Raw genomic sequence first — 27,948 nt, forward strand, 5'->3', positions numbered from 1 at the left:
AAAATTGCCCCACAGGTATCCAGCAGATGAGAGTTAACTAAATACATATACATATATATATATATATATATATATATATATATATATATATATATATATATATATATATACCACCACAATTATTCTAACTGATAATTGTGAGCAGTAAATATTATACTTCCATTGTATATTTTATCTTATTGTGACTATCAAGAAATCATACAGGACAGGTCATTGAACCCAACCACCACTTGAGCTCTTTGTAATGGCTTCAAAATTACATCTAGCCTGAATTGGAAAAACTAAAGTGATAGGGGATCATTATTCATTTCTAATGAGAAGCTCTAATTGTAAAATTTCTTATTTTGCATCGAAACAGTAGGAAGAAAAGAAAGAGATGCTGAGTTCTAATCTTGGCTTCAGACCCCTTGAGAGTCACCTTGGATAATTCCTTTATTCATCCTAGGCCTCATTTCTAATTTAAGTGGGTTGAAATGGATAATCCATAAAGTCTTTTTTGCACTCTTAATCTATGATCCTATGAAATCTACAGTATGATGTATAAATTAGTAGTGATTTCCTTTTAAAATGCCCAGGGAATTAGTGGTATATGATGTCAAGGATAAGGGATGAAGGGAATTAGTTATGGTCTTTATCGTCTTAGGAACTGAGTGACGAATAACTTGAAATTGTCAAGAAGTTGATTCCAGTAAAACACACCGATGAGGCAGCCTGAGCAGGCATGAAGTGAAAAGAGACAGCATAGCACTGGTACAGACAGTCTTAAGTTAGGCCTTAGTATGTGGAAGCAGCACAGTATAGTACACAAAGTGCTAGACTTTGAGCACTAAAAAAAGTCTTTGTTCACATTCAGGCTCTAAAACTTATCAATTGCATATTTATGAGCAATAACCATGATTTTTAGATCTGTAAAATAGGAACACTTTATGTTTATGAATTTATGAAACTCGAATTAGAAACATTAATGCATTTATTAAACATTAACTGCCAAGTATTTTTCTATTAGAAATACAGAGACCAAAAACAAAAGGGAAAAACCCACTCCTTCAGAAAATACAGGCAAACATCTAAATAAATGCAAAATATATGCAAAATAATGAAGAGAAGATCTGGTAGAAATGAAATACCAAGGGACAGAGATTAGACATGTGATTTTAATGATATAAGAATTTCCCAGAGAAGCAAATTATTCTAGCATAGTTGTGGCACATTATCTGAAAAAACAAAACAAAGCAAAACAAAATCAAAAATCATGTGGTTAATTAATTACCAAGACAGCTAGATAGTGCAGTGGATAGAGCCCAGGTCCTGGAGTAAGAAAGATCTGAATTCAAAAATCCACTTTCATACTTTAGCAACTCATTTAATACTGTGTGCCTCTGGAAAGTGAGCTGGAGCAGGAAATGGCAAACCACTTTTAATATCTTTGCCAAGAAAGCCCCAAATGTAATCACAGTGAATTGAAATGAACAAGAACAGGATGCAAACTTCAAGCACAGAGAATATACACCTAGATCGATTTTAAATTCTTTGAGCCCAGGGTTGTCTCATTTTTGTCTTTGTATCCCCAGTATCTAATACAGAACTTTGCACGTAGGAGGCTCTTAAAGATACTTGTAAATTGATTGATATTATGTGTCCCCTTCCACTCTTTCCTAAAGACAGGGATAGGGCAGCAGGGGATTTAATCTTTGGTTACAAAGTTATCAGGAACTCTCCAGCCAGAGCTCTTTCCTGCTCCGGCTGTAAACAAATAAGTAACTAGCTGGATAGAGTGTTGCGATTGGAGTCACAAAGTCTTGAGTTCAAATACCGATTAAACACATACTCTGTAAGTCTGGGCAAGTCCTCTCTGTGCCCCGCAGCCCTCACTCGCGCCCCTTGATGTGACCGCTTCTGGCTGGCGGGGAGCGTGGAGGCCACACCTTCCAGGTTCCAACCAGACTCCCTTCCAGCCGCAGCCTTCCACCTCTCACACACTCCCAGTCCCCCACCCGGTGACACTTTGAGCAGTCCCAGGCTAGTTCCCGGGAGTCCGACCTTTGACCACACTGGGAAGGCGGCCACGCGCCTGAATCTCTGATTGGCCGCTACCGTACCCGCCCCCAAGTCCGTCCAATCGGCGGGCCTGGCGGCGCTCGAGGATTCCGGAAGCACGGGGTGGTGGTGGTGGCCGTGGTCCCTAACAGCTGTCCCCGGGCGCTCGGCGCCATGAGAGGCCTGGGGCCCGGCCTGTCTGCGCAAAAATTCCTGCGGCTGCGGCTCAGGTCCAGGCTCCTGACCCGGCCACGGCCCCGACGGTTTGGGGCCCCTGGAGCCACCCTAGAGCGGGCTATGGATGAACTGCTGGGCCGCACTGTGCCGCAAGCTCCCGCCTATGAACTCCGGGAGAAGACGCCGGCCCCCGCCGAGAGTCAATGCGCCGACTTCATGCGTTTCTACGGCAGCCTGGAGGGCGCGAGCCAGCGAGCCGAGCTGCTGAGCCGCCTGGCGCGGGGCTTCGGCGTGGACCACGGGCAGGTGGCGGAGCACAGCGCGGGCGTGCTGCGCCTGGGGGCGGCCGTGGGGTCCGCGCCGGGCCCTCCGCCGGGGCCGGGAGTCTCCGCGGTGCCCGCGCCCACTCCGCGAGAGCCCGGCGCCCTGCTCCACGCGGAGGATCGACTCCGCTACGCTCTGGTTCCGCGCTATCGCGGCCTTTTTCAGCATATCAGCAAGCTGGAGGGCGGAGTGCGCTTCCTGGTCCAGCTGCGCGCAGACCTGCTAGAGGCGCAAGCCCTGAAGATAGCCGAGGGGCCGCACGTCCGGGTAAGGAAGGACGCTGGCCCCGCCTGTCCGAGCCCCAGGGGTCAGCCCCAGGGGTCAGCCCCACAGCCAGCGGAAAGGGCGTGAGGGTCAAGTCCAGCGCCCTGGTCCTTCCTGGACCCACTGTCCGAGCCCTTTCCCATCATCCTCCCCCATTGGCCCTCTAGATCCGAGATTGGGAGTACCCCGCCTCCTCCCTCCCACTGATAGGAGCAATAAACTAGCGGGATTTTTTTTTTTTTTTTTTAATAAGCACCTACTCTGTTGAAAGCATTTAGGCAGAAGGAATTAAGTCCTAAGACAAAAACTGACACAGCTCCTCTGCAGTGACATGCCCTAATGCATAGTGCTTTAGGTGTTCCATTAAAATATACACTTATTCAGAGATAGAACTGAAAGTGACCCAACTATGCCTACTGATCCACAGTACAGATCAGGAAACTGAGACCTAGTGAGAAATGGCTTCGCTTGTTCTTTGGGCATCTGTGATGCTCATGTTCTGGAAAGTCTAACAGTGGCCTGGATTTTTTTATCTGGCCATTTATCACCAATGAAGATAGGAAAGATAAGTCAATAAGCATTTGTTAAATGCCGTCTCTGACTTTGTCCCGTCACTCGTTTTTTCAGCCCTCTGATTCTGAGCCCATTTGGGATCTTCTTGGGAGAGAATTAAAGTAGCTTGCCATTTCCTCCCCAACTCCTCTTGCATGTGAAGAAACTAAGGCAAACAGTGTTGATGCCCGATGTAATGGCTCCATTTGTACTCATGTCTTCCTGACCATGGGCCTGGAGCTCTATTCCTTGAGCCAGCTATCTGTGTGACACACATGGTGCTATCTATACTCTACACAAAAACAAACTAAAACGTTCTACTTAGGAGTTCATTTCTGGAAATGAAATTATATATACATATAAGCATATGTAAGTACAAGTAATCTCAAAGAGGTACTGATAGTTGGGGCATGGGCACCGAATAGCGGAAGAGTTCAGTTGAGAAGAGAGCCAGCTATGGAAAAGCCCGTGATGAGGTGGTACATTCCAGGCCTGGAGGGAGAACCTGAGCAAAGGCCTGTAGATGTGATCTTTACCCTGAAAGACAGGAATCAACTTGTGATTGTATTAGAATAAAAAAAATCTTTAGGTGGGAAACTTCTACCAATGCAGTTCAGTATCTTCTCTGCAACTTAAGAGTTGCATAGAGCACTGAGGGGTTATTACCCAGATCCCATATTGATGTTAGACACAGGATTTTAACCAGGATCCCTGACTCCAAGGTCAGCCCACTCCAAAACTGCTATATGCCAAGCTGCTCCTCAAGATTCCTGATGTTTTCTCAATGTTGGAGGTCCCTGAGATGTCATAGAACAAAACCAAAGCTTTCAAAATTGAATGCCTAGGTGTGATGGCAAGAAGATTGTGTGACATTAGGCAGGACACTTTATCTCTCTTGGGATTAAATAGAAGGATTCAACTAGATAATTTTTAAGGACTCTTGTAACACACTATCCAATACTGAACTTCAGTCTTTGGTATAGAGCCAATCTGATATAATAGAAAACTGGTTTCATATCACATAGATTTGGTTTCAAGTCTCATTCCTAATATATTGGCCATATGAACCTGGGTGCAACATTTAACCTATTCTATCAGTGCACTAGACTAATTCTTTAAAATTAGAAGTTCAAGAGAAGTTATCAACCTATGTTTGTAGGTTGCTTACTCAGGAGCAAGGGTGGCAGCTAAATAAAAACTTGTTAATTTGAATAACCTTGTTTTTTCTTTCTGGAAAAAGATGATACCATTGAAAACAAACAAAAACTACCCAAACAGAGCAGAGTAATTCTCTTTTAATGTTAGTTATGGAATAACCAGTTGCCTGCACCTTTTTGACCAAAGTACGATGATATTATTTTGTAAAAAACTTTTAAGAATGCATTTTGATATGTAGCCTATACATTCTTACGTTTGAAAATCAATGATGTAATTGAAACAATATTAGATGACAAAATCAGAACTGTTCATATCGAGTCTTTCCTCAATCAGTTATTTGATATATAACCTTAACAAGTAATATCATTTTCTGATCCTTAGTTTCTACATAAAATGAGGATATTTTCCATGTTCTTATAACAGGATAGTTGAAGCAGTCAAACAAAAATGACATCTAGAAATAAAATCCAGATAAACTATTTATATTCTTATTCTTGATCAGGTGCACTTGGCCATTTATTTGTTATTTGTTTACTCATTTATTTACTTTCACTGGAGTAAGAAACATGCCTTCCTAAGACATCTTGATAGTGTATGAAAATGTTTTATCTGTAGCTTTTTATTTTTCTTACTTTTTTATTGTTTTCAGATTTTGAGTTCTATAAAATTCAAAGGAGTCTCTTATAATTAAAGAGTGATTATCATTTGCAAAGTGACAAAAATGAAAGGTGATTAACATGTTTATACTGATAGTTGTCTTGAGTTTTATATCTGTTCTTAAGATTTAGATTCAATCTTTCAATTCTAAGCTTACTTACAAGCTATGATTTCTAATTCTGCCTATATGAGCTTGTTCCTTCATACTCAATTGAGAACTAAAATTAAAATTAAATATTTAGAAGTCTCTAGCCTACCTTCCATTAGTAGCAGAAAAGGATTTAAAATACAGGTAGCTTTTTTGAACTGCATACTTCCATCAGGCATTTCCTTGGAAGATGGATTTTTTCTGGAATCACATACAGTGTTTTAACTGCAATCATGAATCTGGTCCTCACTTTTCATTCTTTCTGGGGTTATACATAGAGAAAGACATATAGCATATTGCCTGTACTAATATGAGGATATAATCTGAAAGTTAGCTTCTTTGTATATAGTATAAGTTAATCTTCATAAAATTTTCTTCTTGTAAAAAATAGAATATGAGGGGGAGAAATCAAACTAATTGAGGATCCAGACTCCTTGGATTTCAAAGATCAAGGTTATGCCATTATATTAGTTATATTACTTAAATTCCCTGGAGGCATGTTAAGTTTCTAGCTTATATGAAAGTACAATGTTACTAAGTTCTCTGAAATTGTAAATCATTACTCTCTTGTTCAAAACCCTTTATTGACTTTGTATTACCGTCCCCTTCCTCAGGTCCAAATTCCTCAGCTCAGCATTCAACAAATTGGCCTCAAATGACACTTCTAATATTATTTCCCACAGTAAACCTATTTGCCAGCCAGACTGATCAACTCATTGTCCCTTGAAAATTTTTCTATGAAAAGCTCATTTACCAATCAATCTCTTCATTTCCATTTTCTCCCCTTCTAATTCATCCTTTAAATTATTATCAGATTAGTCTTTTTGATTCAGATAACTAACCATGTTATTTTTCTGCTCAAAATACTTCATAGGCTTTCTGTTCCCTATGAAATAAAATGAAGACTTCTAGTCATGGCACTCAAAATCATCATTACATGCTGTGCAATTACCTGGTCTCTCCCACCTTTTTTTCAAATGGACTCCTTTTTTCATACTTTACACTCCAGTATGTACCAGTTCTCAAACTATTAAGCTTCTCCTCATGATGTGTCCCGTGCTTGGAAAGCATTCCCTTTCCCTTCCTCAGAGATCTCCCTCCTCCCATCAATAAAAAAAAATCCCTGGGAGCTGCTTAATACTTCAAAAAACAAAAAAGTTTACCAAGAAAACAGCAGTAACTGGTGATTTATATGCTTACTTTTTAATCTAAATGAAATATTTATAATTTCTAATTTTTATAATTTATAATTGAGGACATTCTCAATGAGTTATCATTAAGAAACAAATAGGTTTTCAAAAGTAATAAACAACAATGAACCATATCTTTACCATCTCTCTTTCTCTCTCACTGTTTTTTTTTTTGTTTTGTTTTGTTTTGTTTTGTTTTGTTGTTGTTGTTGTTTTTTTTACTGAAGCAGTTGAGGCTAAGTGACTTGCCCAGAGTCACATAGCTAGGAAGTATTAAGTTTCTGAGGCAGGATTTGAACTGAGGTCTGGCACTCTTCCACTGCGCTATCTAGCTGCCCCTACCATTTCTCAACTAACTGGACCATTTGTTACTGTCATGCAAGGTGGGCTTAAAGTTCAAAAGGAGCAGAATATGATGGATTGATTTGCGGAACTTGCAGGATCTTTTACTGACCCCAACTAAACAAAGGCCTATCTTGTCGATACAAATTTATCCTCATTGCAATATGTCAGCCAAATATGGAATATCATGCTTCTAAAGAATTAAAGATAGATGCCATTTAGGAATGGTGCATAAAAAGTGTGAGTAGGCTTCAACACCCAACCAGAAGCACCCATATAAGAACAAGAATAAAAGATGTCATCAAGGAATGGGTTTTCTGTAGGTCTCTTATATGCTGAGTTTTTAAGAGAGCTAAGGAATTCAAAAGGAGAAGTAAGGAGGGAGAGCAGTTTAGGCATGGAAGAAAGGGGGAAGAAATAGAGGGAATTTCATGACTAGGGAAGTTTTACTGGAACACACAGTGTTTGGGAGAGTGATATGGAATAAATTGTAAATGTAAGTGGGCATTTTTTCCTGTCAGTGCTAAAATTACCTTTTTGCAACTTTGGGTCTTGTTCACAAAAAGATTTAGTTTGCTTTTTGTTCAAGTATAAACTTTGCTATGTAAGTCATTCACAGTCTGACGACCAATTACATTTCTAATTTATTCCATATCACCCACTTCTCTTTTCTTTATATCTCTTGTGTAATGTTAGTTGGTACTTAATAAATGCTTGTTGAATTAGGTTAAATTTTGAAGGAATTTGGACTGGGTTGCCCCCCTCACTTAATAGCTCAAAAATCTAATCTATTAAATATTCATAAACATATACAAGAGTATATGTTGTAATAGAGACTTTTTTTAATTTGTGCAGAATTTCTGAAAAGATGGATCCATCTTAGACCCCATGGGAAAAGAGAATAGTATCATAACATTAAAAAAGACCATTTTCTTTGGAATGAGAGGGCCTGCATTCAAATACTATCTCTGACACTACCTATCAGACCTTAGGCAAATCATTTCACTTCCCTGGGCCTCAGTTTGTTCATCTGTAAAATGAAAGGGTTGGATAGGATGATTTCTGAGATTACTTCCATCTTAGAAGAGATAGTCCTCCTAGACATACCTGGCAATTGACACTATTTTACTTATAAAATTACTTAAGTGTTATAACACTTTGGAAGGAGGGAATTCCTTAAATTGGATCCTATTTCTTCCATTTACTACATTGTGATGTTGTACAAATCACTTAACCTTTCCAAGTTTCCTGGTCTATGAAAGTGAGGAGATTGGGCTAGGTGACTTCTAAGGTTCCTTCCAATTCTAAATCTATGATCCTTGGATATTCTCAGTGACTTGAACTACCTTTTCTTTCCTGTTAATGTTGTTAAATAAGTAAGTTACATTTGATTCTATTGATTTTGCTACCACAATAGATTTTACTTTTGTCTTCTCCACTACTATTGCAACTATCCCGATTCAAGATCTTTTCATCTCTTAATTATCTTTCCCATTCTGTTTTCCTCGTTCTCTAATCTGTGCTTCATATTTTTGCTAAAGAAATTTTCACAGTACTGACATTGATCAGTAACGTTAAGTGCCTCCCTATTTTTTAAAGGATAAAGTAGAAATAGAAATTTTTTCTTGTAATCATCTATAATTTGATTCCAATATTTTACTTTCCTTTTATATTCTACTTTCTTTGGTATTACTTTATGGTCCAATTGGACTACTCAACATCTCTCTCTCTCTCTCTCTCTCTCTCTTTTTTTTTTTAAATCTTGACAGTTGAGTGACTTTGCTTATACTGCTTCTTATGCCTGAAATGAACTATACAGCTTCCTACTTTTCTCCTCTTTGCCTCACAACCAACCCCTTCGTCCAAAAACTAACTAAAACAGAAAGATTAACTCTGTGTTAAAATTTCTTCAGTGCATATGGATCTAATTAAAGTGCCACTTGTTCCATGAAACTTGTTGGTAATAACCTCGTCCTCAGATTTCTTATAGTGGTTGGTCTTTGTTTAGTATTTTATTTGTATGTTTTCATATTATGTCACCACTTAATTTTAATATATTCTGCTTTATATTATAGTAATTTGTATATATGTAGATTGTCAACTCCTGCATAGCCAGGATTATATTTTAATTTATGTGCACACTGCATCAGGTAATAGTACTGCATTGTTTAAAAAAAGGGGGAAAGGGGGGGGGGGGAAAGTTGAATTGAATAGTCTTTTTTTTTTTTTTTGCTGAGGCAGTTGGGGTTAAGTGACTTGTCCAGGGTCACACAGCTAAGACCACAAATTTGAATTCAGGTCCTTCTGACTTCAGGGCTGGTGCTCTATCCACTGAGCCAACTAGCTGCCCTAGATCTTTTTTTTTTTTTTTAATAGGCTTGTTATTGTTGTTGGAACATCCTCTATCCTAGAGATCAGAGGATTTTAGGACATTTGTAAATAGAAAGTATATTTTTCCAGTTTGTGAATCTTTATATATCAAAATAACATAGCACTAGGGTATTAGGTCCATTAGAAGTCTCTGATTTCAAGATAGCTATAAGATTTTTGACTGGACTAAAGATATTTTGGAATTTGTATATTGTGCTTACATGGAGCAACTATGGGAAAAGGTTATAGTTTTTTGTTTTTTGTTGTTTGGGTTTTTTTTTTTTTTTTTTTTGATATAGAAAAAGTGTCAATATGTGTTGAGAACAAAAATTGTATCCATATGCAAATAATTTTTTTTGTTAAAAGGGAATATTATGTTTTCTACAAAAGGTATGAAATATGCCTGCTAATATGACTTTTGGATGAGAACAGAGTCCTATTTATTATGTCTTGGATATCATAATCTGTCTAAAATTAAAAGAAAGAAAAAACTTTCTTTATATCTGCTGATGACTCAGAGATAAGATCAGATACTTGAATAAGCAGATATTTAGGTGACTGAGTCAGTAAACAGTGGAGCGTTTCCAAAGAATAGAGCTTTAAATTTAAGGAGAAAGGTAAGAGAATTACAAGAAGAAGTATCAAGTATCAATAACATGTAGAAAAATCTGGAAGTTAGGTCTCTTAAGGGAGAGAAAGAGGAAAACCAATTTTACAAAAACACAGAGACAATAAAAAGGACTAATTTATGTGGCTGTGCACCTGACTATATGCAAAGAAATTATCTTTTGATTGCAACAGAAAGAGCCTGTAGTATCTGGTGCTGTTTGTGAGAGACATCACTTTTCATTCTGTCTGATGCTATGACTAGAAAAAAGGATCTTCCTTGCATTTCCTTCTGCATACAACAACATGATCTCTATGGTGTCTTTCAACTCTTAATATTGCTTTATTCTGTTCTTTAGAATAAACTTTTATAGTTGAATGGAGCCTCATAGGTCATCTAGTCCAAACCCCCCCCATTTTAAAGATAAGGCGTATCCAGGCTTTGCCTGAAGTTTCATAACTATTCACTAAACTCTTGAATTCTGGTCATTTCCCATCCTACTATATTGCATTGTCTTTTTGGACTAATTTTGAAAGAGTTGGGGAGTGGTGAAATGGGTAGGTGTTAGCTTCAGCCTGTTTTAGGAAGAAGAGGTTTTTATGGGTTAGGAAACTCAGTTCCAAGGTAAATTATATCTATTCTAATTCCCTCTTAATCTCAGTAGATGAAGTAGCCCTCTCCTGTTCCAAAGGAACCTTCCCATTTGTGCTCTCAGTTCCATTCTATCCATCGGATCTCTAGCATCTTCATTTTCAAAACATTCATGAATTGCAGAGGCCCATCTACTGGCATTCACGTCAGCAATGTATGGAATAGCACAAACTTCATAAAATGAAAAAAGGCTATCATGCAATAAAATGTTATATAGTAAATATAAATAAGCCACAATCTGTAAACAATCTACAATTTCAAAGAAAAGAAGTTTAAAATGTCATTAAAGAATTATATAGAGGGAAAAATAGATACACTGATTTGGGGTAAACATGGGATAACCAGTGAATAATGAAAATGTTTTATTGGTACCCTCTTATCAGGGGAAAAAAAGTGAAAAAAAGGCTTTATTGGATTGAGTATGGAAATGGAAAGAATGTGGAAAAGAGTTGTACACGATTGTCAAGCTTAGATTGATTGTAATCTGTGTCATTAGAGCAGATTTCCAAATTGATAGTCAAAGGATGGCTTGGGTATATTTATAGTCAGTATAGTCTCTGTTAGATCTGTGTCCTCAAATAACTTAGTGGCATTTAAAAACTTTTATCTGTTAAGCACAGTGCATATAAATACTTAAGTAAATTTTCATTTGTATCACCATATAAACAGACAACCTAATAATAAATTAAAATCTTACTCAGCTAGATGTTCCTGAATAGAAGTTTAGATTTGGAAAAGGAAACATTTTGAAAAACAGAGGATTTAATAGGGAAGCAAACTTAGTTGACAACTTGCTTTATATGTGGTATAAGTGTTGTGCAGATTGATGGAGCTGAAGGAGAATTTTACTCCCTCTAATTTTGCTTAGGGCAGATGTTCTTTATTTGAGGTCCATGAACTTAAAAAAAAAAATGAATTAACTGTATTTCAACATAATTGGTTTCCTTTGTGGTCCTGCGTATTTTATTTTATGTATTAAAATTACTATTCTGATAAGGGATCCATATGTGCCACCAGACTGCCAAAGTGGTCCATGACACAAAAATAGAATAAGAACCTCAGTATTGGAGTCTTACTGCCTAGAGTAGGAACATTTCTCTTTTCTTGTGATAGGATAGAGCTTCATATTTCACATGAGCATTAAAAAGACCAACATAAGACCTCTAAGCTTCAGTCCCTAGTTAAAAATTTTGCATACATAGAAAATAATTGAAAAGTTAAAACTTTCATTGAAATTTTACTGATAAAAAAGAATCCTTTTACTCTGGTGTCCTGCTCTAGTAACTTCAACCAAGTACAAAAATGATTACAGATTTTCTTAGAATCAGCACTGAACCAGGCTAAGTACTAAGGGGATTTTCACTAAAACATTGGTCACAATGAAAATAGAAGAGTGGAAGAAACCTTAGAGGTCAGCTAATTTGATTACCTTTTATTATAGATGAGGAAACTGAGGTCTTAAGAAATTGTCTTAAATTATATCACGTAGGTAGTAAGCAAAGATAGAATCCTCTGACTCCAGTCTGTGTTCTTCCTACTATAACATCTTCTATCAGTTTATTGGAACATAGTATAGTCCATTACACTTTATCAGACAGATATGAATTTTAAAATGGCACTCAATACTATTTGCTCTCCTCTTAAGAAGTAACAAAAAAGTATGCAAGAAGTACTATAAATCTAAATCTAAATAATAAAGACTATAATAATTAGTATTTTGTACCATTTAAGCTTTTCCAAAATTCCCAAGCTTTTATTTATATTTATTTACATTTTTTAACTCATTTAACTTTTATATGGGGGAGGGAAAAGAGAGATGAAAAGGGAAAGAACAAGCATTTATTAAGTGTCTATTATGTTCTAGGCTAAGCATTTAATAAGTATCTCATTTGATATGTTATCTCATCAATGTGGGTGCTTTCTCCAAAGAAGAAAATGGCAATCCATCCAAATCTTTTTCTCCATTATACCTCTTATCCACACCATGGAGAATCAATGTAGTTATTCAGAAGTATAATTTAATATTCGTAATTATATAATGATATATCTATTCTCAAAATGAAGATTTATATTTTTGTTACAAATACTTTGTTTCATCAGTTACAATTGGAGCTATCATATATGATATTATATATCATATAAGGAACTCTACCAACAAAGTTCTGGTTATGCTAAGTAAGAAAGTATAAATAGCTCTAAATAAAAAAAAAACTAAGAAAAACAAGGGACCAAACCTTTGCAGGGTGATCTGTGCTAGCACAGATATAAATTAAGAAGCATTAAATCAATCTTCAATACACGGATGTCCCCGAAGTCTTAATGCAGTATTTGATAGATGATACTATTCCAAAGGATTTGAAAAAATCATAAGCTTTATCCCACCCCAAAATGACAACCAAGAAAATATAATTATTGACTTGTATATGAACCAATCAACTAAACTTTTTCTTACCCTTTCAAAAAGTTTTGAGAATAATCTACTCATGTATCAAGAATAATATCTATGGAGGTTTGAGAAAGTAACTAGCATGATTTTATAGACATATTTATAGTCACACAATTGCCTGAAGAGTATGGAAGATGACAAGATCTCATTATTGAAATTATTTGTTATTTAATGACTACAAAAGTATGTTAATTGAGGAGAGCAACAAGGAGCCTTAAAAATCTTCCTCCAATAAGATTCTATCCTATCTGTATCAAAATTATGAAACATTTAAAAGGTATTATTTTGTTTGATGACTATCTGATTGTCACTGTCATTTGAGATTTTTAAACATGGAAGTAACTGCACAAAGGGGCCGGCAGGTGGCATAGTGGATAGAGCATCTAGCCTGGAATCAGATCTGGCTTCAAACACTTACATGCTTTGTGACTCTGGGCAAGTCACTTAACTGCCTCAGTTTCCTTATATGTACAATAAGTTGTAAAGAGAAATGTTAAACCACTATAGTATCTTTGACAAGAAAACCCCAAATGATGAGTCACAAATAGACACAATTGAAATGACTAAACAATAAATTCCATGAAGATAGTTGCCACTATTATAGAACGATCTTGTAGAGAACAAATGGGAAGGAAATATTACCTATACATAGTAAGGTCTTACAGATCTGTTTGCAGATGACATAGCACAATATGCTGGCTGCATCAAGCAGCCAAATTTGGTAGGAGTTCCTAAAAGAGATCTATAACCATCTAAAAGAAGTTGACTTATCAATAAAGGTAAAATCAAGTGGCTAAAGAATGCCTGTTGTCTCTAGATTATGTTAGGCAGTTGAAATGCCAAGCAATATTGCTAATTCATCATCTTAAATCCAAAAGAAAATTAACCAGAATTGGACAGAAAGCCTAGTCTTCTGAAGAAGGTCTGTAGTTACCAGTGATTAAATATCACAGGCTCCAAAAAATTATAGATGTGATTCATCCAATTTGCCCATGCTGTGTGTGAGACACTGTGCCATGCACTAGGGATACAAAGGCAAAAATGAAACAATACTTTGAGGAAGATTATATTTTATACAAGGAGACAATGCACACATTTATAATTTTATTAGTAGAAGGTAGTTTGAAGAAGGAATCATTAGTAGCTGGCAGAACTAAGAAAGGTCTCATGTAGAAGGTAGCTTTTGAGCTAAAAGAAATTGGAATTCTAAGAAGCAGAGGTGAAAAAAAAAGTGAATTCCAGGATTAGGGGATAGCATATGCAAAGGCATAGAGACAGAAAATATTGTGTGTGAGAAACAGCAAATTATCTTTCTGGTCAATTTGGCTAAATGAAAGGTAATATGAAAGTAATATATTAAGATAGTTTGGAGACAAGTTGCAAAGAGTTTATTTAAAGCCCTTTTTATTTAAATTATTTAATTTATACTTTTTTTACTTATTTAAAACATTTAGTTTAAAGATCCACAGAAGATATAAAAAAAAAAATTGATGAAGACTCTCCAAGAAAAAAATCTAGAAAAGAAAATAGATAAGAGTTGCATAGTATGGGAAGGTTCAGATAATTGCCATTTTATTTTTTGGAGGGAACACCCACACTGATGAGATAATAAATCAAATGAGATAATATACAGTGCTTAGTGTAGTTCCTGGCAGGTTGTGTGCATTTAGAAAATATTTCTTCCTTTGCCTTCCTTCCATTCCCTTCCCCATAGAAGGTTAAATGAGTTAACATATGTAAAGTTCTATGGAAAGTTAAATGATTGTCTACTGTCATTATTTCCATTTCCTTAGTATTTGGAGATAATATTGTATCAAGGGAACTTTCTCTCTTGAAAGGGAGAGCCAGCTGGCCTACTGTGGTATCTGTGTTAACAGAATTGGCAGAGGAATGCATAATGAACGTTAAGGAATTCTGTGATTTAAAAGCCAAAACAAGGTTTAGTAGTATCGCCAGATATAACTAATTATGTTTTTGAACCCTGGTAATGATAATGAATAAAGAATAATACCTTGATTTGCTAAGTGGCATTTGTTTCCCAGTAATTTTATTGAATTCTGAAACTTTAAATGCCATCTTGAAGAACTCTTTTAAATGTTAGAATTAAGCAGTGGAGCATTGTAACCTTTAACCTAAATTTTAAATAAGTACTGGTTCTTATGTGTCAGTGTCTCATTTTCTAACAGTTTTTAGTCTATAACTGAAGATACATTTTGAAAAGTGACCCAGACTGTTTCTTCTTTAACTATCTAAAAAAAGAAAAAGTAGAAATTTTTATAGTAAGGATAAGTATGTGTCAGCTTTAGATACCAGTAGCATAATTGGCAGTTCCTATATAAAGCTCAGTCATTCTACTCTCAATTGTCTTATGTGATATCTTATTGTTCTAACTTGTCACTGATTTCTTATAGTTATAATTTATATTGCTTAGAAATTACTCTTCCTCATTTCCTCTTGGTTTTTCACTGTCCCACAAAACCTTATAAATTCCCCCTTCCCAGATATTACAGTATATCCATTCTGATTAGGACTATGTTGAGTATTCTTCTTCATAATTGGAAGTGGGTTCTTTATAAAAGGGAACTAGAGGGTGCCCTAAAGAGTATTGAAATTCTTATTTAGGTATTTGTCCCTCTTTTGCAGAGTGAAAGACCATTTAATATAGTGTCGTGTAGGAATTGATGTCCATGATAACTTGCATATGCTAAAGTTCTTTGAAAGCTTTGAATCAATTAAAGAAAATTCAAAAATATATATTTTCTTTACTTTCCCCCCTTCATGATATATGGGCGAACGTAGTGAGATTCAGGTGATTAGATTCAATTACTCAGAGTATACACTTGAAAAATAAAGAGAAGTGGTATACTATAACACTGCTGTAATCTGAAATTCTTAAAGGAAAGGTAGAAAGTTAGGGAAAGATAAACATGACCTGGTTTGCTAATCCAGCAGCCCTTTAATCTTTAACAGGAATGGGAAATCTTTTTTCTGCTAGTGGCCATTTGGATATTTATAACATCATTAGCGGGCCATACAAAATGATCAACTTATAGAAACTCAAACAGTGTGAGGTTGTTGTATCAAGCTTTCAGCTTAAGATCGTCCATGGTACCTTAGCAAATGATTTTGTGGACCTTATAAAGCCTTCAGGCTGGATGTTACTCATCCCAATCTATAAAGTAAATGTTATTTTGTTGTAAATAAAGTTCACCATGATATAATAAATTCAATTAAATATAATTAATATTTTTTTTTAAAATATGGGAATCACAATCCCATATACTTAAGGCTATTTTCCGACTATAAACTCTGATTTTAAAAATAAATGAAATAGAACCATCTGGTAACAAATTCAGAGTTGGGTCAAAAGGACAAATTAGCAAAACTAGATCCTCCTGTACATAATTTCACTGATCCCCAGAGCCTTTAGACACCCTTTCTTAGTGTCCTAGGGAAAATACCAGCAGTACATCTGAAAGCCTACTTCTCTAGTCCAGTCCTATTTACATTTACAGATTCTTCTTTTAATGTAAACCACAAAATAGAAAACATCAATTTAAGCTCTAAAAAATCTCCAGGATCAGAGTAACACCAAATATTTTCATTATTGCACTGCATGTTTTGACCACAGTTTCCCTCAAAACTATAGAAATATTATTGACTCTTTCTAGTGATGGGCATTTGCAGTTTATTTTATTTAGAATTTTTTTTTGAAATTTTTCTTATTCTGAACTTTTAACACTAAATAAAATACTATTTCCACATGTGTTTGTATGTGTATATATGTGTGCATATATTCATAAAATAGGCTTTTATATAAAATTGCAAATGCCTATTCTATGCATCTTTCATTTCTTTTTAAATCTAGAACTTCAACATAAAACTTTCAAAATTGTCATGTCTCTCCATGATTTTTACTGATCTTCCATCTATTCCCTTGTGTGTGTATTTATTTATAAAAATATTTCAGTGCTCCTCTTTTTTCTTTTACTTCTCTGTTATTAAGACTGCAATTCCTTTCATCCACCCTAAATTGAAAGAATAAAATAATAAAAGTTCTGTAACAAATATGAATAGTAAAGAAAAATATTCCTACAATGGCCATGGGATTATATATTCAGTAACATATCTTCTGCATCTTGAGTCCATCACTTTTCTGAAAGGCAATGATAAGCAACATATTTCTAAGGTAGTATTACATTTTTTCAGAGATCTTTTTTCAAAGTTGTTTTTCTTGGTAATTTAGTTATTGTTCTCTTTAATATGCTTACTTTGTATTAATTCATACAAACCTTCCCAAGTTTTTCTGAAACCAGAATTTTCTTTATTTATTATTCTTCTCCTTGATTTTCTCTCATACTTTTTAACCCTCTGGCACCTAAGATCTGACTTTATCATTAAGCTGAAGCTGTCCACTCCAATATTACCAATGATCTCTCTTAATTGCTTGATCTAATGACCTTTTCTCAATCCTTTTCTGATCCTTTTTAATCTCTCTGTATAATATAACATTGTGGGCCCTCTTTTCTTAGAATCTCTTCTTTCTAAGTTTTTAAAAGAGGATTCCTGATTTTCCTTTTCTCCACCTGACCATTTCTCAGTTCTTCATCCATGTAATGCCTCTGACTTTAGATGTCCTCCAAATCTGCTAAAAAGGCAGCAAGAAATGTTCAGTAATGCTGAAACCAGGTAATGAAAGGCTTTAAATGCTAAGAATAAAAGATTGTACTTGATCAAAAAGGAATATCACTTTAGCTGTCAGTTTTTGGCATTTCTTTTTGATGTCTTTGAATTTCTTGTTGTTGAATGTTTTCCCTCTGCTTTGGCTTCCTGTTCTTCATTCCCATTCTCCTGGATTTTGTTTTCTTTTTTTCAGGAAACTTGCATTCATGATTTCCCTCTGCTTATTTCTATATGGTTCTTTTTCCTTCTCTCTGCTTGAATCGTTACTCTGTTATCCATCATTCTCAACTGATCCTTACAACAAATACAGATAGCAAATAAAACTGTTAAAACTTGTATTATTTTAAAGTATCAACTTTGTTTCCAGTTTTACTTTAAATTGTTTAATGTATGTGAGATTATACTACAAGCATTATTATACTTGTTTCATTAGAAAAAAATACCCAACAAAGATTTTGACTTGCCCAGAGCCACATATCTAAGAATTTGTGGTCAGAACTTAACCTAGATATTCCAGTGATATGTCTTATTATATTATATACTTTTCTTTTAAATTACATTTAAATGTATTTAAATACTCTAGCTCTAATTTCCAAAGTTAGAATTATGTCAGGATAGTTTAATGTCCTCTTGTCCTATGTTCAGACAAGCAACTTCCACACCCTTCTTTGACATGACCTGATGACCAACATTCTCATATGCATTGAATGAAACTGACTCTAATTTAATGGCCTAAATTTATTTATTGCTAGTCTCTTCTTTTCAGGAAATGAATGGGGTACTGAAGAACATGCTCTCCGATTGGTTTTCTACAGGATTTTTAAACCTGGAGCGTGTAACCTGGCACTCACCTTGCGAAGTACTACAAAAAATCAGTGAGTAAGTATCAAAAATGTCTATTTCTGATACCTTGATTAGTTCAGATAAAGGTAAAGCTAGCTTCAAAATATATGTTTCTGTAATATGTCCAATAAAAGCAATTAACAGTATAAATAGATCATGTGAAAGGGAAAGAAGAGGTTAATCAATAGAAATGAATTTATTAAATATATATGTTATTGGTTGGTTGGTTGGTAGATTGCTATCCTTCATTCTTGAAGAAGAACAAAATGATATCACTTTATTAGAATCAATTTAGTGTGCCAATTGTGGATGATCAGACTAATACAAGTCTAGAATACTCTGACACAAGTTAGACACAAATAGTATCTATGAACATTTGGGGTGGAATCTCTGACTTTGTGCATCTCACATGTTTTTCTGAGTTAATTCAATTCTGCTTTAGGTACAGATTACAGCACCTTCTCTGATGAGGGCATACCATTTTGGGCAGTCCTGTGTCAGTGTCTCCCATATTGTACAATTAACTCTAAAGTTCTTAAGAGAGACCTTGAGAGTGTCCTCTTATCGCTTTTTCTGACCACCTCATTCATTAGTGCTTGTCTCTGTGAGTTCTTCATAAAATAATCTTTTTTGCAAGCATACAATTGCTATTTGAACAATGTGGCCCACCTAACAGAGTTGTGCTCTCTTCAGTAGACTTTGAATGCCTCACTTATATTGAGTTTACACATTAATCAAAACACATTACTTATCTGTTTCTACCTATCTCATAGTCCTGTTGGGTGTGAGACAAAGCAGCAGGTGCGGATACACTGGGAGATGTAGTCACAATACTGTTCACAGTTGGCCTTCATAGAATCATCTTCTTAATGGTAATAGCAGTAGGATTCAGTAGCCCCCGAGGTGTCTGAGCAGCCTTTTAATGATTGTATTGCTCACCTCCAGGTATTAAGAAAGGTCTAGAAAAGGTACCTTAAAATTGCTTACCCAAAGCTGGCTTGATCACTGCAGCAGGTAGGGATCCCACCCTGTGGTTTAAACACTAAAAATGCATATATAAAAACTCGTGCAAAGCTAATTCTGCTCATCACTGGTATATGAAATATGTACATCCTTATAGACAACACAAAATCCAGTAGACCTGAAAAATAAGCAGCTCTTTTTGCAACAGCATCTTGGTGCAGCTATCACGTTCAAATAGCAACCTTGAGTGAAACAAGGTTGACCAGTGAAAGCCAGTTTACTGAAGTAGGAGTTGGATACACATATTTTGGAGTGGCTGCAGTGAAGAGGAGCACTGTAAGCTGGTGTAGGTTTTACAATAAAAACTAGTAAAAAAAAAAAAAAAAGAAAAAAAAAAAAAAAAAGCTTGTATGCCTTCCAAAGGGAGTAAATGACAGGTTCATGACAATTCATTGCCACTTTCAGAAAAAAAGGCCATACCATCATCATCAGGACCTATGCTCCCACCATGACAAACCCTGATGAGGTCTAAAAAAATTTATGAAGACGTGGAGACCCTTATCATCAACGTACCAAAAGAGGACAAGCTTATAATTCTGATTGACTTTAATGCTAGAGTTGGCTTAGATTACCAGACATGGCAGAGAGTCCTTGAAAACAATCACAGCAATGGTGAAGACTTGTGCATCTCATGACCTTCTAACATATATGTAAAAAACTGTATGCATATAAACATTCAAAGCTAAAAATGATCACTTTTTCATATGGCTTTTTAAGAAAGGAACACTATTTTATAAAATCTATAAGTACTCATTGAATTGAACAGGGAATCCCAAAAGTCTTAGTGAATTAAGTTAAAATTTCATTATTATTATTAAAAATTCATATGTGTAGGCATATTATACAATATATTGGCTCTCAAAATGAAATTTTGTTTAATGTTACAATTTTTCTCTTACCCAAAATTATGTATAATTTTGCTATACTGTTGCAATTGTTGCAAATATAAATTTATAGAATTTTGTCAGTTATTAAATCTAGAAGGAATCTGAGAGATCATCTAGTCCAGTGTTCTGACATAAAATCAGGGAGAATTCTACCAAGATAAAAATTAAAGGATTGAATGATGAATGACAATAATATTTTAAAATCAGCTTTAAAATGTATTTTAATGCAAAGAATAAAAAGAGATTACTGTAGTTATAGTTTTGACTATATGGAATTCTAAGAACTATACTAACCAAAAATGCTAACTGCACATATTCCAAAAAAGTAAAGTCAATCTGAATGATTGCCCAGATAAAATTCAAGGAATTAAAAAGACAAACAGCTAAAGAATTAGAAACTACTTCCAAAATTGGGTTTTACTATAAAGGTAAAGAGAGAATTTTGTTGATTACTATATTTGCATAGATTTCTATATTGAAAAATGCTAATTGAATTTTTCTCAGAATATAATATTAATCATAACTTTTACCAAATTAAGGTTTATTATAAACTTTAAAAATATTTATTGAGTGAGAAAGTGAGGTACAGGCTGATTCAATCTGTGGTTTTATTGATATAAGCAACTTCTGTTGAGAAAGGTCTCTTCTTATTGATACTGATCAGCAATTATTCTGCAAAACCTAGTTTTAAAGAGGAATACAGAATTCAAAGGTAAAATGCTTAGTCCAAGGTAATAGTCATTTTGAGTAGAAGCAGATCTTGATTCCAGGTCTAAGACTGTCTTTTTGATTGCCCTACCCCATCCTGCCTCTCAGAATAATATTGTTTTATGTAATTACACTAATGTAACTAATGTAATAATTATACTTCATCATGTTTGTTATAGCTATAATTTAAAATGTTTTGTATGAATTTTTATATTCCACATAGAGGTGGGGAAAGCATCAACTAAAACTCTATTTTCAAATTTGTTTGTTTTTTTGTTAACTGAGCTGTATGCAGAAATCATTAACAATAATTTTGCTTGCCATCTCAAAATGTTCTCTTTAGGTGTGAGGCTGTGCATCCTGTCAAAAACTGGATGGACATGAAACGACGTGTTAGTTCTTATCGAAGATGCTATTTTTTTTCTCACTGTTCAACACCTGGGGAACCACTGGTAGTTTTGCATGTGGCATTGACCAATGAGATTTCCAACAATATCCAGGTACTTCAGCATATTTCAGTGTATAATTTCAATATAAAATCAGCATAACCAAATATCCTGTTCCTGAACAACTCTTTATTCTCTGATCTAGACTTTCCCTTTTAAATCTTTGTGCATGTCATTCCTCTTTTTTTTTTCAACTCCCACCCTACCTCACTCATACATATTGGCATCCTTTCTCTCCATTGTATTCCACTTCAGGTACTAGTCTCTCCAAGAGCTTTCTCTGACCCCCTCAATGAGAAATATTTTTTTCCTTTAAATTCTCAAGCTCATTTGGTAGACTTATGTACATTTAATCATTTTAAACTTTCATCATAATCAATTGCATAGCTGCTGTTTCACCTTTATTTGATAATAAACATTTTAAAAGTAGTTATTTTGTTACTTTTCATTTTTATATCTCTGAGACTTTGAACATAATAGATATTTAACTTTTCAAAATTAACTTAAATTATTTTGTTTAAATATATCCTATTAATAGAAGTGAGTGCAAGGGATAATGTTATAAAAAATTACCCATGCATATGTACTGTCAAAAAAAGTTATAATTATAAAATTAATAAAAAAACAAAAAATAATCCAAAAAATATATATCATATTATGATATATGTAAACTAAAATATCAGAAAATTAATTCAGTAATCATAATGGATATCTGAATCCTCACGTAGAGTAGGAAAATTCTAATGAAATATGAGTAGTATTGAAGGCCAAAGAGGAAAGAAAACTTATAAACTAGTTCTTCAACATTGTAGTGTTTTTTATAAACTGTGGGCAGGAGAGAGCATATGGCTGAGAATAAAAAGGAGCTAAAACAAGAACTATATATGGGTGTATACAGACCATAGATCATATGATCAAAAAAGAAATTAAATGATGCATTTCTAGTGTAAATCATAAAACTAATACTATGACAAAATAATTATATTGAGATAAATTCAGCTATCTATGCAGTTTTTCAAAGTGTCTCCTCTAATAAAGCAGCTGATAAATTCTTTACTTTCCTAATTAATTACATCATCCTTCCCAAAGTAGATGAAGTGACGAGGAGAACATCTTTTTCTAGACTTAATTCTAACCAATTATTTGGGAAAGTGGAAATATAGGAACCTTAATAATAAGTGAAGTGAATATCATCTTACAATGAGTACTAGATAAGAAGGGGACATCCATGTATAGTCCATTATATACCTTTTGCTTTAGAGAGTAGTTTTCAAAAAATTTGAAGATATAAATAAAGTCATATTTCCTGAGACTCTTAACTCGAGTGATATAAAATCTTTAAGATAAAATGCTAATAGTGCAGTTACAGTTGATTCTATTTTAGCAGAGCAAGAAAGGAGCATCTCTTAAGAGGCCAAGTGATTTCATGGTAAGCTCCCAGAATTGAGCAAAGATTCTAAAAGGATATTATCAAAAAATAAATAAATAAGATATAGAACCTGGTAATTAATTTATTTAGACCTGCTTTCCTGCACTATATCACTTTGTGAAACAAAGATAGACATATAGAAAAAGTTAAAATAGCAGTGTAAAAAAGTAAATAATAAAGACCATTTTTTAGTAAGTGCTAAGTCAGTACTTAACAATTCTCTAGTTCACACCTTTGGCTCCGGCCTTTAAGGGGAGTTTACCCCTTTGAACTTCTGAGGAAGAGTTTACATATGAAAAGGTGTTTACACAGCCTTTAAAAGGAGCAAGTTCATTGGTTGAAGTAATTTTCCCACAAGCCCTTGAGTTCTCACACACCATTCTCTGGGAGGATAAAAGAAGACAACATTGAGCAAGGTGTTAGTCGAGTCTGGGCCAGAGTTGAGACAAGGAGGAGTCTGGATTGGGGAAGGACTAGAGCTGGAGGAGATTCAGAGCTTCCAAGAAACCTGCTCACAGAGAAAAGATTTTACAGAAAAGAAACCTCCTCCCAGAGAAGGATTACAATTGAGAGACAACAGGACCTTTACAAATCGGCACCCAACGTGGGGCAGACAAGATCCTGATTCCAGTGGAAAAGCCTCCGATCCAGATCTCAGTGGAAAAGTCTCTCTGACCCAGAAGCGTGAGTAACAAGGAAACTCTGTTAAACTTTTGTTAAACTTTATTTAACTTTGTTAAAGAACTAAAGTAGAATTTCAGTGAAATGGGACAAACGCCTTCTGTTCAAGGAAAATGTTTAGAGAGCATTATCAAGGTTATGAAAAGCCAAGGATTGATTATAATTTTGGAGATCACTGAACTTTTAAAAACTGTGCAGGTCATATGTCCTTGTTTTTCTCTGGAAAAAGAATTGGATCCAGATGAGTGGAAATTAGTAGGAGAGCAATTAGGTGAACACTACAATTCCAAACCAAACTTAATTTCCAAAGAATTACTTCATACCTACAATTTAATACAAATGGCTTTAAACATTGTTATTCTAAAGGAAGAGAAGGAGGAGCAAAATGGGGAGGTATCAACTAAACTAGGTGAAAAGGACGAATCAGATAACAATGAAGTTAAGTACAATTCTGAGCAACAGGAGCATTTCCCATCTCCTCCCTCAATTAACCCTTCAGGGGTGGAGCAAGAAGGAGGAGGGGAAGAGGCAGAAATACAAACAGAATCACCAGTTAAGCAGCCTATGACAAGATTAGAAAAAGCACAGATTAAAGCTAAGAGAGAAGGACAGGATATAAGTGATTTTATACATGCATATCCTGTGATTGAAGAGATTGACTCTGTAGGTCAAAAAAAGAGAAAATATACACCTTTAGATTTGAATAAAATTAAAGATTTGAAAAAAGGTTGTACCCTTTATGGGGCTACATCAGCTTATGTTAAAATATTATTAGATGGTTTGTCTTGTGAAGTCCTAACCCCGAATGATTGGAAATCCATAGCAAGGACATGTTTAGAACCTGGACAAAATCTGTTGTGGCTTGTGGAGTTTCATGAATTGTGTAAGATCCAAGTCAGATGCAATTTGGAAACAGGAGTTAACACACAATTCACTTTTGAGCAATTAGCTGGTGAAGGTCAGTATGTAGAGAATTCAGAACAGATTAATTTTCCCATACAGTGTATGAGCAAATTGCTAAGGCTGCAATAATAGCTTGGGGCTCCCTCTCCAGACAGAAAGATCAGAGAGAGGCTTTCACTAAAATAGAGCAAGGTCCCAATGAACCTTTTGCGGATTTTGTGTGATGTTTGCAAACTGCTGTCAAAAGAACTATTGGAGAAAATGCAGCTACAGAAATAATGACCAGACATCTGGCTAACGAAAATGCCAATGAGATTTGCAAAAGAATTATATGGGGAGTAGATAAAGATGCTTCTTTAGAGGAGATCATAAGATGCTGTGCTACAGTAGGAACAAATGCTTTTTACACCCAGACTATTATGAACATGGAAAGACAGGCAAGGGACTTCTTGAGAAACTCGGCGATGTTTTCAATGTGGAAAAATTGGACATCTAAGAGTTCAGTGTAGATATGAAGATAGAGTGAGAAGACAGGGTGAAAGAAGACCTAAAACACCATGTCCAAAATGTCACAAAGGCTTTCACTGGGCCTCAGAATGCAGATTGACCCAGAGAAATGAGAAGTGGGGCCCAGCTTCAAGATATCAATCAAAGGATAGGTGGGCATGATTGCAACTGAGGTTACACCCAAAGAGCCTTTAGAAGGTCAGGACTCTGATGTGATCTATCAGCCGAAAAGCAATCACATGGAAGAAAGGGATTATCTGATCAGTCAGCCAAAAGGCAATCAGATTGCAAAAAATGGATTACACTTGGGGAGAATACAGGCCTTTTAAACCAACAGGGCTGTGTCCAATGCAAATAACTCCAATGTAATTGCCAGATGATGAGAAGATATTTAGAAAGTGGTAAATAGAAGGAAATTAGATAGGTTAACTGCCTGGGAGAGAGGGTTTGCTTGTATTTTAACAGACAGAGGGAAACAGATAGGTGGCAACAAGCACTTGGAGAGAGACAGAAAAAGAAAAATAAACTCAACAAAGGAGAAGATCTAAGAAACATCTGACACTGAAAGAGCATGGATGATAAAGAGAGTGTTAAAGATTCCCTAACACACGATAAGACTGTTAAAGAATTTTATAACCAGCAGGAATCATTGGATTTCCTAACACAAGATAAGACTGTTGGAGGACTTCAAAACTTGCAGGAATTATTTGATTTTTGGCATATGAACTAATGGACAATGAACTTATGGACATATATAAATTCTCAATTTATGATTATTTGATCATGTTATTTGTTATATGCTTCTAGCATGTGTTATGTTACTATGTGTTTATATAATCTATGTAATTATGTGTAATACCTCCCATATTGATGGATTTATGTTTCAAGGTCATTACTACCCTATGTTCTAAATCAAAAGAAAGGGGAAGATGTTAGGTTCTTACTAATTGTCAAGTTGGTACTTAACAATTCTCTAGCTCAGAGTTCACACCTTTAGTTCAAACAAGCAATTTCACTGGTTGAAGTAAATTTCCCACAAGCCCCTGGAGTACACCCAAGCCCATTCTCTGGGAGAATAAAAGGAGAAGGTAGAGTCTGGAAAGTCATTCTGAGTTGGGTCAAGGAGAAGACGTCCCGTGGATTTGCAAGTCCAGTAATCCCATACTTTTGGAGGGGAAGAAGAGGACAGAGAAAAAGATTCACATAGAAAAGAAACCTCCTCCGAGAGAAGGATTACAATTGAGAGACAACAGGACCTTTATAACATAATCCTGCAAGACTTTTCAGGAAGCTGATTGCATAACATGAATTCATAAGACAAATATTTTAAGATTTGAGACTTCAAAAAAGAAGAATATGGAAAGGATGTGTCTACTACTTGAGTGGATTGAAAGATTATTGTTAAAGAACAGCAAGAAGGTGGGTCTACTCCCCCTTTACTTAAAAGAATATAATTAGAATAGGAAATACAGGGTGAAAGGTTTAGATTATTGCCAATGAAAGATCAGGGAATTGAAAGTCAAATAACAGAAGCTTAAAGTTAGCTGAGTGCTTTTATAAAGGGCAGTTTACTTAGCTCTGATAAAATTTTCAGATTGACAAACTGGTGTTTTTGAAAAACTACAAAAAATGGATGAGAAATGAGAGAAGAGAAACAATTATATTTTTAATAAAAGGAAAATTATAAATTCTGCAGACTAAATCAGTGAGTCTAAATTTCTAAGGAATTTCTAGAGTACATTATTAAGTAGATAGTTTGTGAACATTTTAGGGAATTGGTGATCATTATGAAATATACATTAAGAACAAGTCTGCTTTCCTTTTTAATGAGTCAGTCAATAAGTACTAACTATGGTGTTCCAGGAACTGTACTAACTGTTGGGGTTTCAAGGAAAAGCAGGAAATAGTCCCTAATTTCAAGTAATAAAGTGTAAACAGCATTACTAGACTAGTAGATTGAGAAAGTGTCACAGATTGTTACATGTGGAAAGGGATTTTAAAGATAATTGACTCCAACCTCCTCATTTTACAGATTATAAAACTTCTTGGAGAAATTACTAGTATAAGATCACCTATAGTGTAAGAGCTTATACTTGATACTAGAATTCCTCCTAGACAAGAAAGGATCTAGATTTCAGCGAGGCATTTGACAAAATTTTCCTAAGATTAGACACTTATCAAAAATGTATAGAAAGACAGAATGGGAGAATGGGACTAAGCTAGTTAAAGAAAAAACATGACGAAAAGTATCTGGGGAATAATAATTACAAGCAAACTAGAATACATTCCATGTATACACTCAGCACTTTCCTACCTACTTGTCTGTATTTATTTTGGAATGTCTTCTGTTCCTTTCACCTCTCAATAATTCCAATTGCATTTTATACTTCAGGCCTCTGCCCAAATGTGCAACCTCTTCCATGAAGTTTTTCCTGATTTGACCTCCTCTTTTCCCATAATGAGAAATGGACTTTCTTTTCCTTCCAGGGAAGCACTTTCTACTTATATTATTATTTTATTCTGAAATACAATTAAACTGTATGTTTTTGAATGTGTCATATTCCCCTTGCTAAATTATAAACTCCATAAAGGTAGATTATGTCTTAATTACCCTTATAGTTTCCTCAGTGCATACCACATTGTCCTAAGCAAGTAAAGTATTTAAAGGAATTAATCATAAATCTATATACCAGAAATATAGTACTGTTACTTATTTGCATAATATTGAAATGATTTATTAGGAGTAAGTAAGTATAGGATCTCAAAGGTAATTTGAGATTAACTTCACCTAGGCTTAATTTTCAGTAGCATTAAAAACATTTATCAGCATTCAGCTTTTCATTTACAAACATTTCTAATTCAAATGTTCACATTTGAAAAGTGATTTTTTTTAATCCAGAGATAAGTAGAAAATA

General features: G+C 35.0%; 1 protein-coding gene across 1 annotated transcript in view; it reads left to right on the forward strand.

Annotated features, from left to right (window-relative positions):
• Window positions 1-961: 961 nt before the first annotated feature.
• MLYCD (malonyl-CoA decarboxylase) overlaps window positions 962-27,948 on the forward strand; it is a 34,575-nt gene continuing 7,588 nt past the window's right edge. Inside the window, exons 1-3 of the mRNA XM_074288234.1 lie at window positions 962-2,805; window positions 18,373-18,485; window positions 21,411-21,567. Coding sequence (XP_074144335.1) covers window positions 2,212-2,805; window positions 18,373-18,485; window positions 21,411-21,567 — 864 coding nt within the window. The 5' untranslated portion in view covers window positions 962-2,211. The remainder of the gene's footprint in view (window positions 2,806-18,372; window positions 18,486-21,410; window positions 21,568-27,948) is intronic.

The sequence above is a fragment of the Sminthopsis crassicaudata genome, chromosome 2 (assembly GCF_048593235.1).
Source record: "Sminthopsis crassicaudata isolate SCR6 chromosome 2, ASM4859323v1, whole genome shotgun sequence".
Classification (NCBI taxonomy): Eukaryota; Metazoa; Chordata; class Mammalia; order Dasyuromorphia; family Dasyuridae; genus Sminthopsis; species Sminthopsis crassicaudata.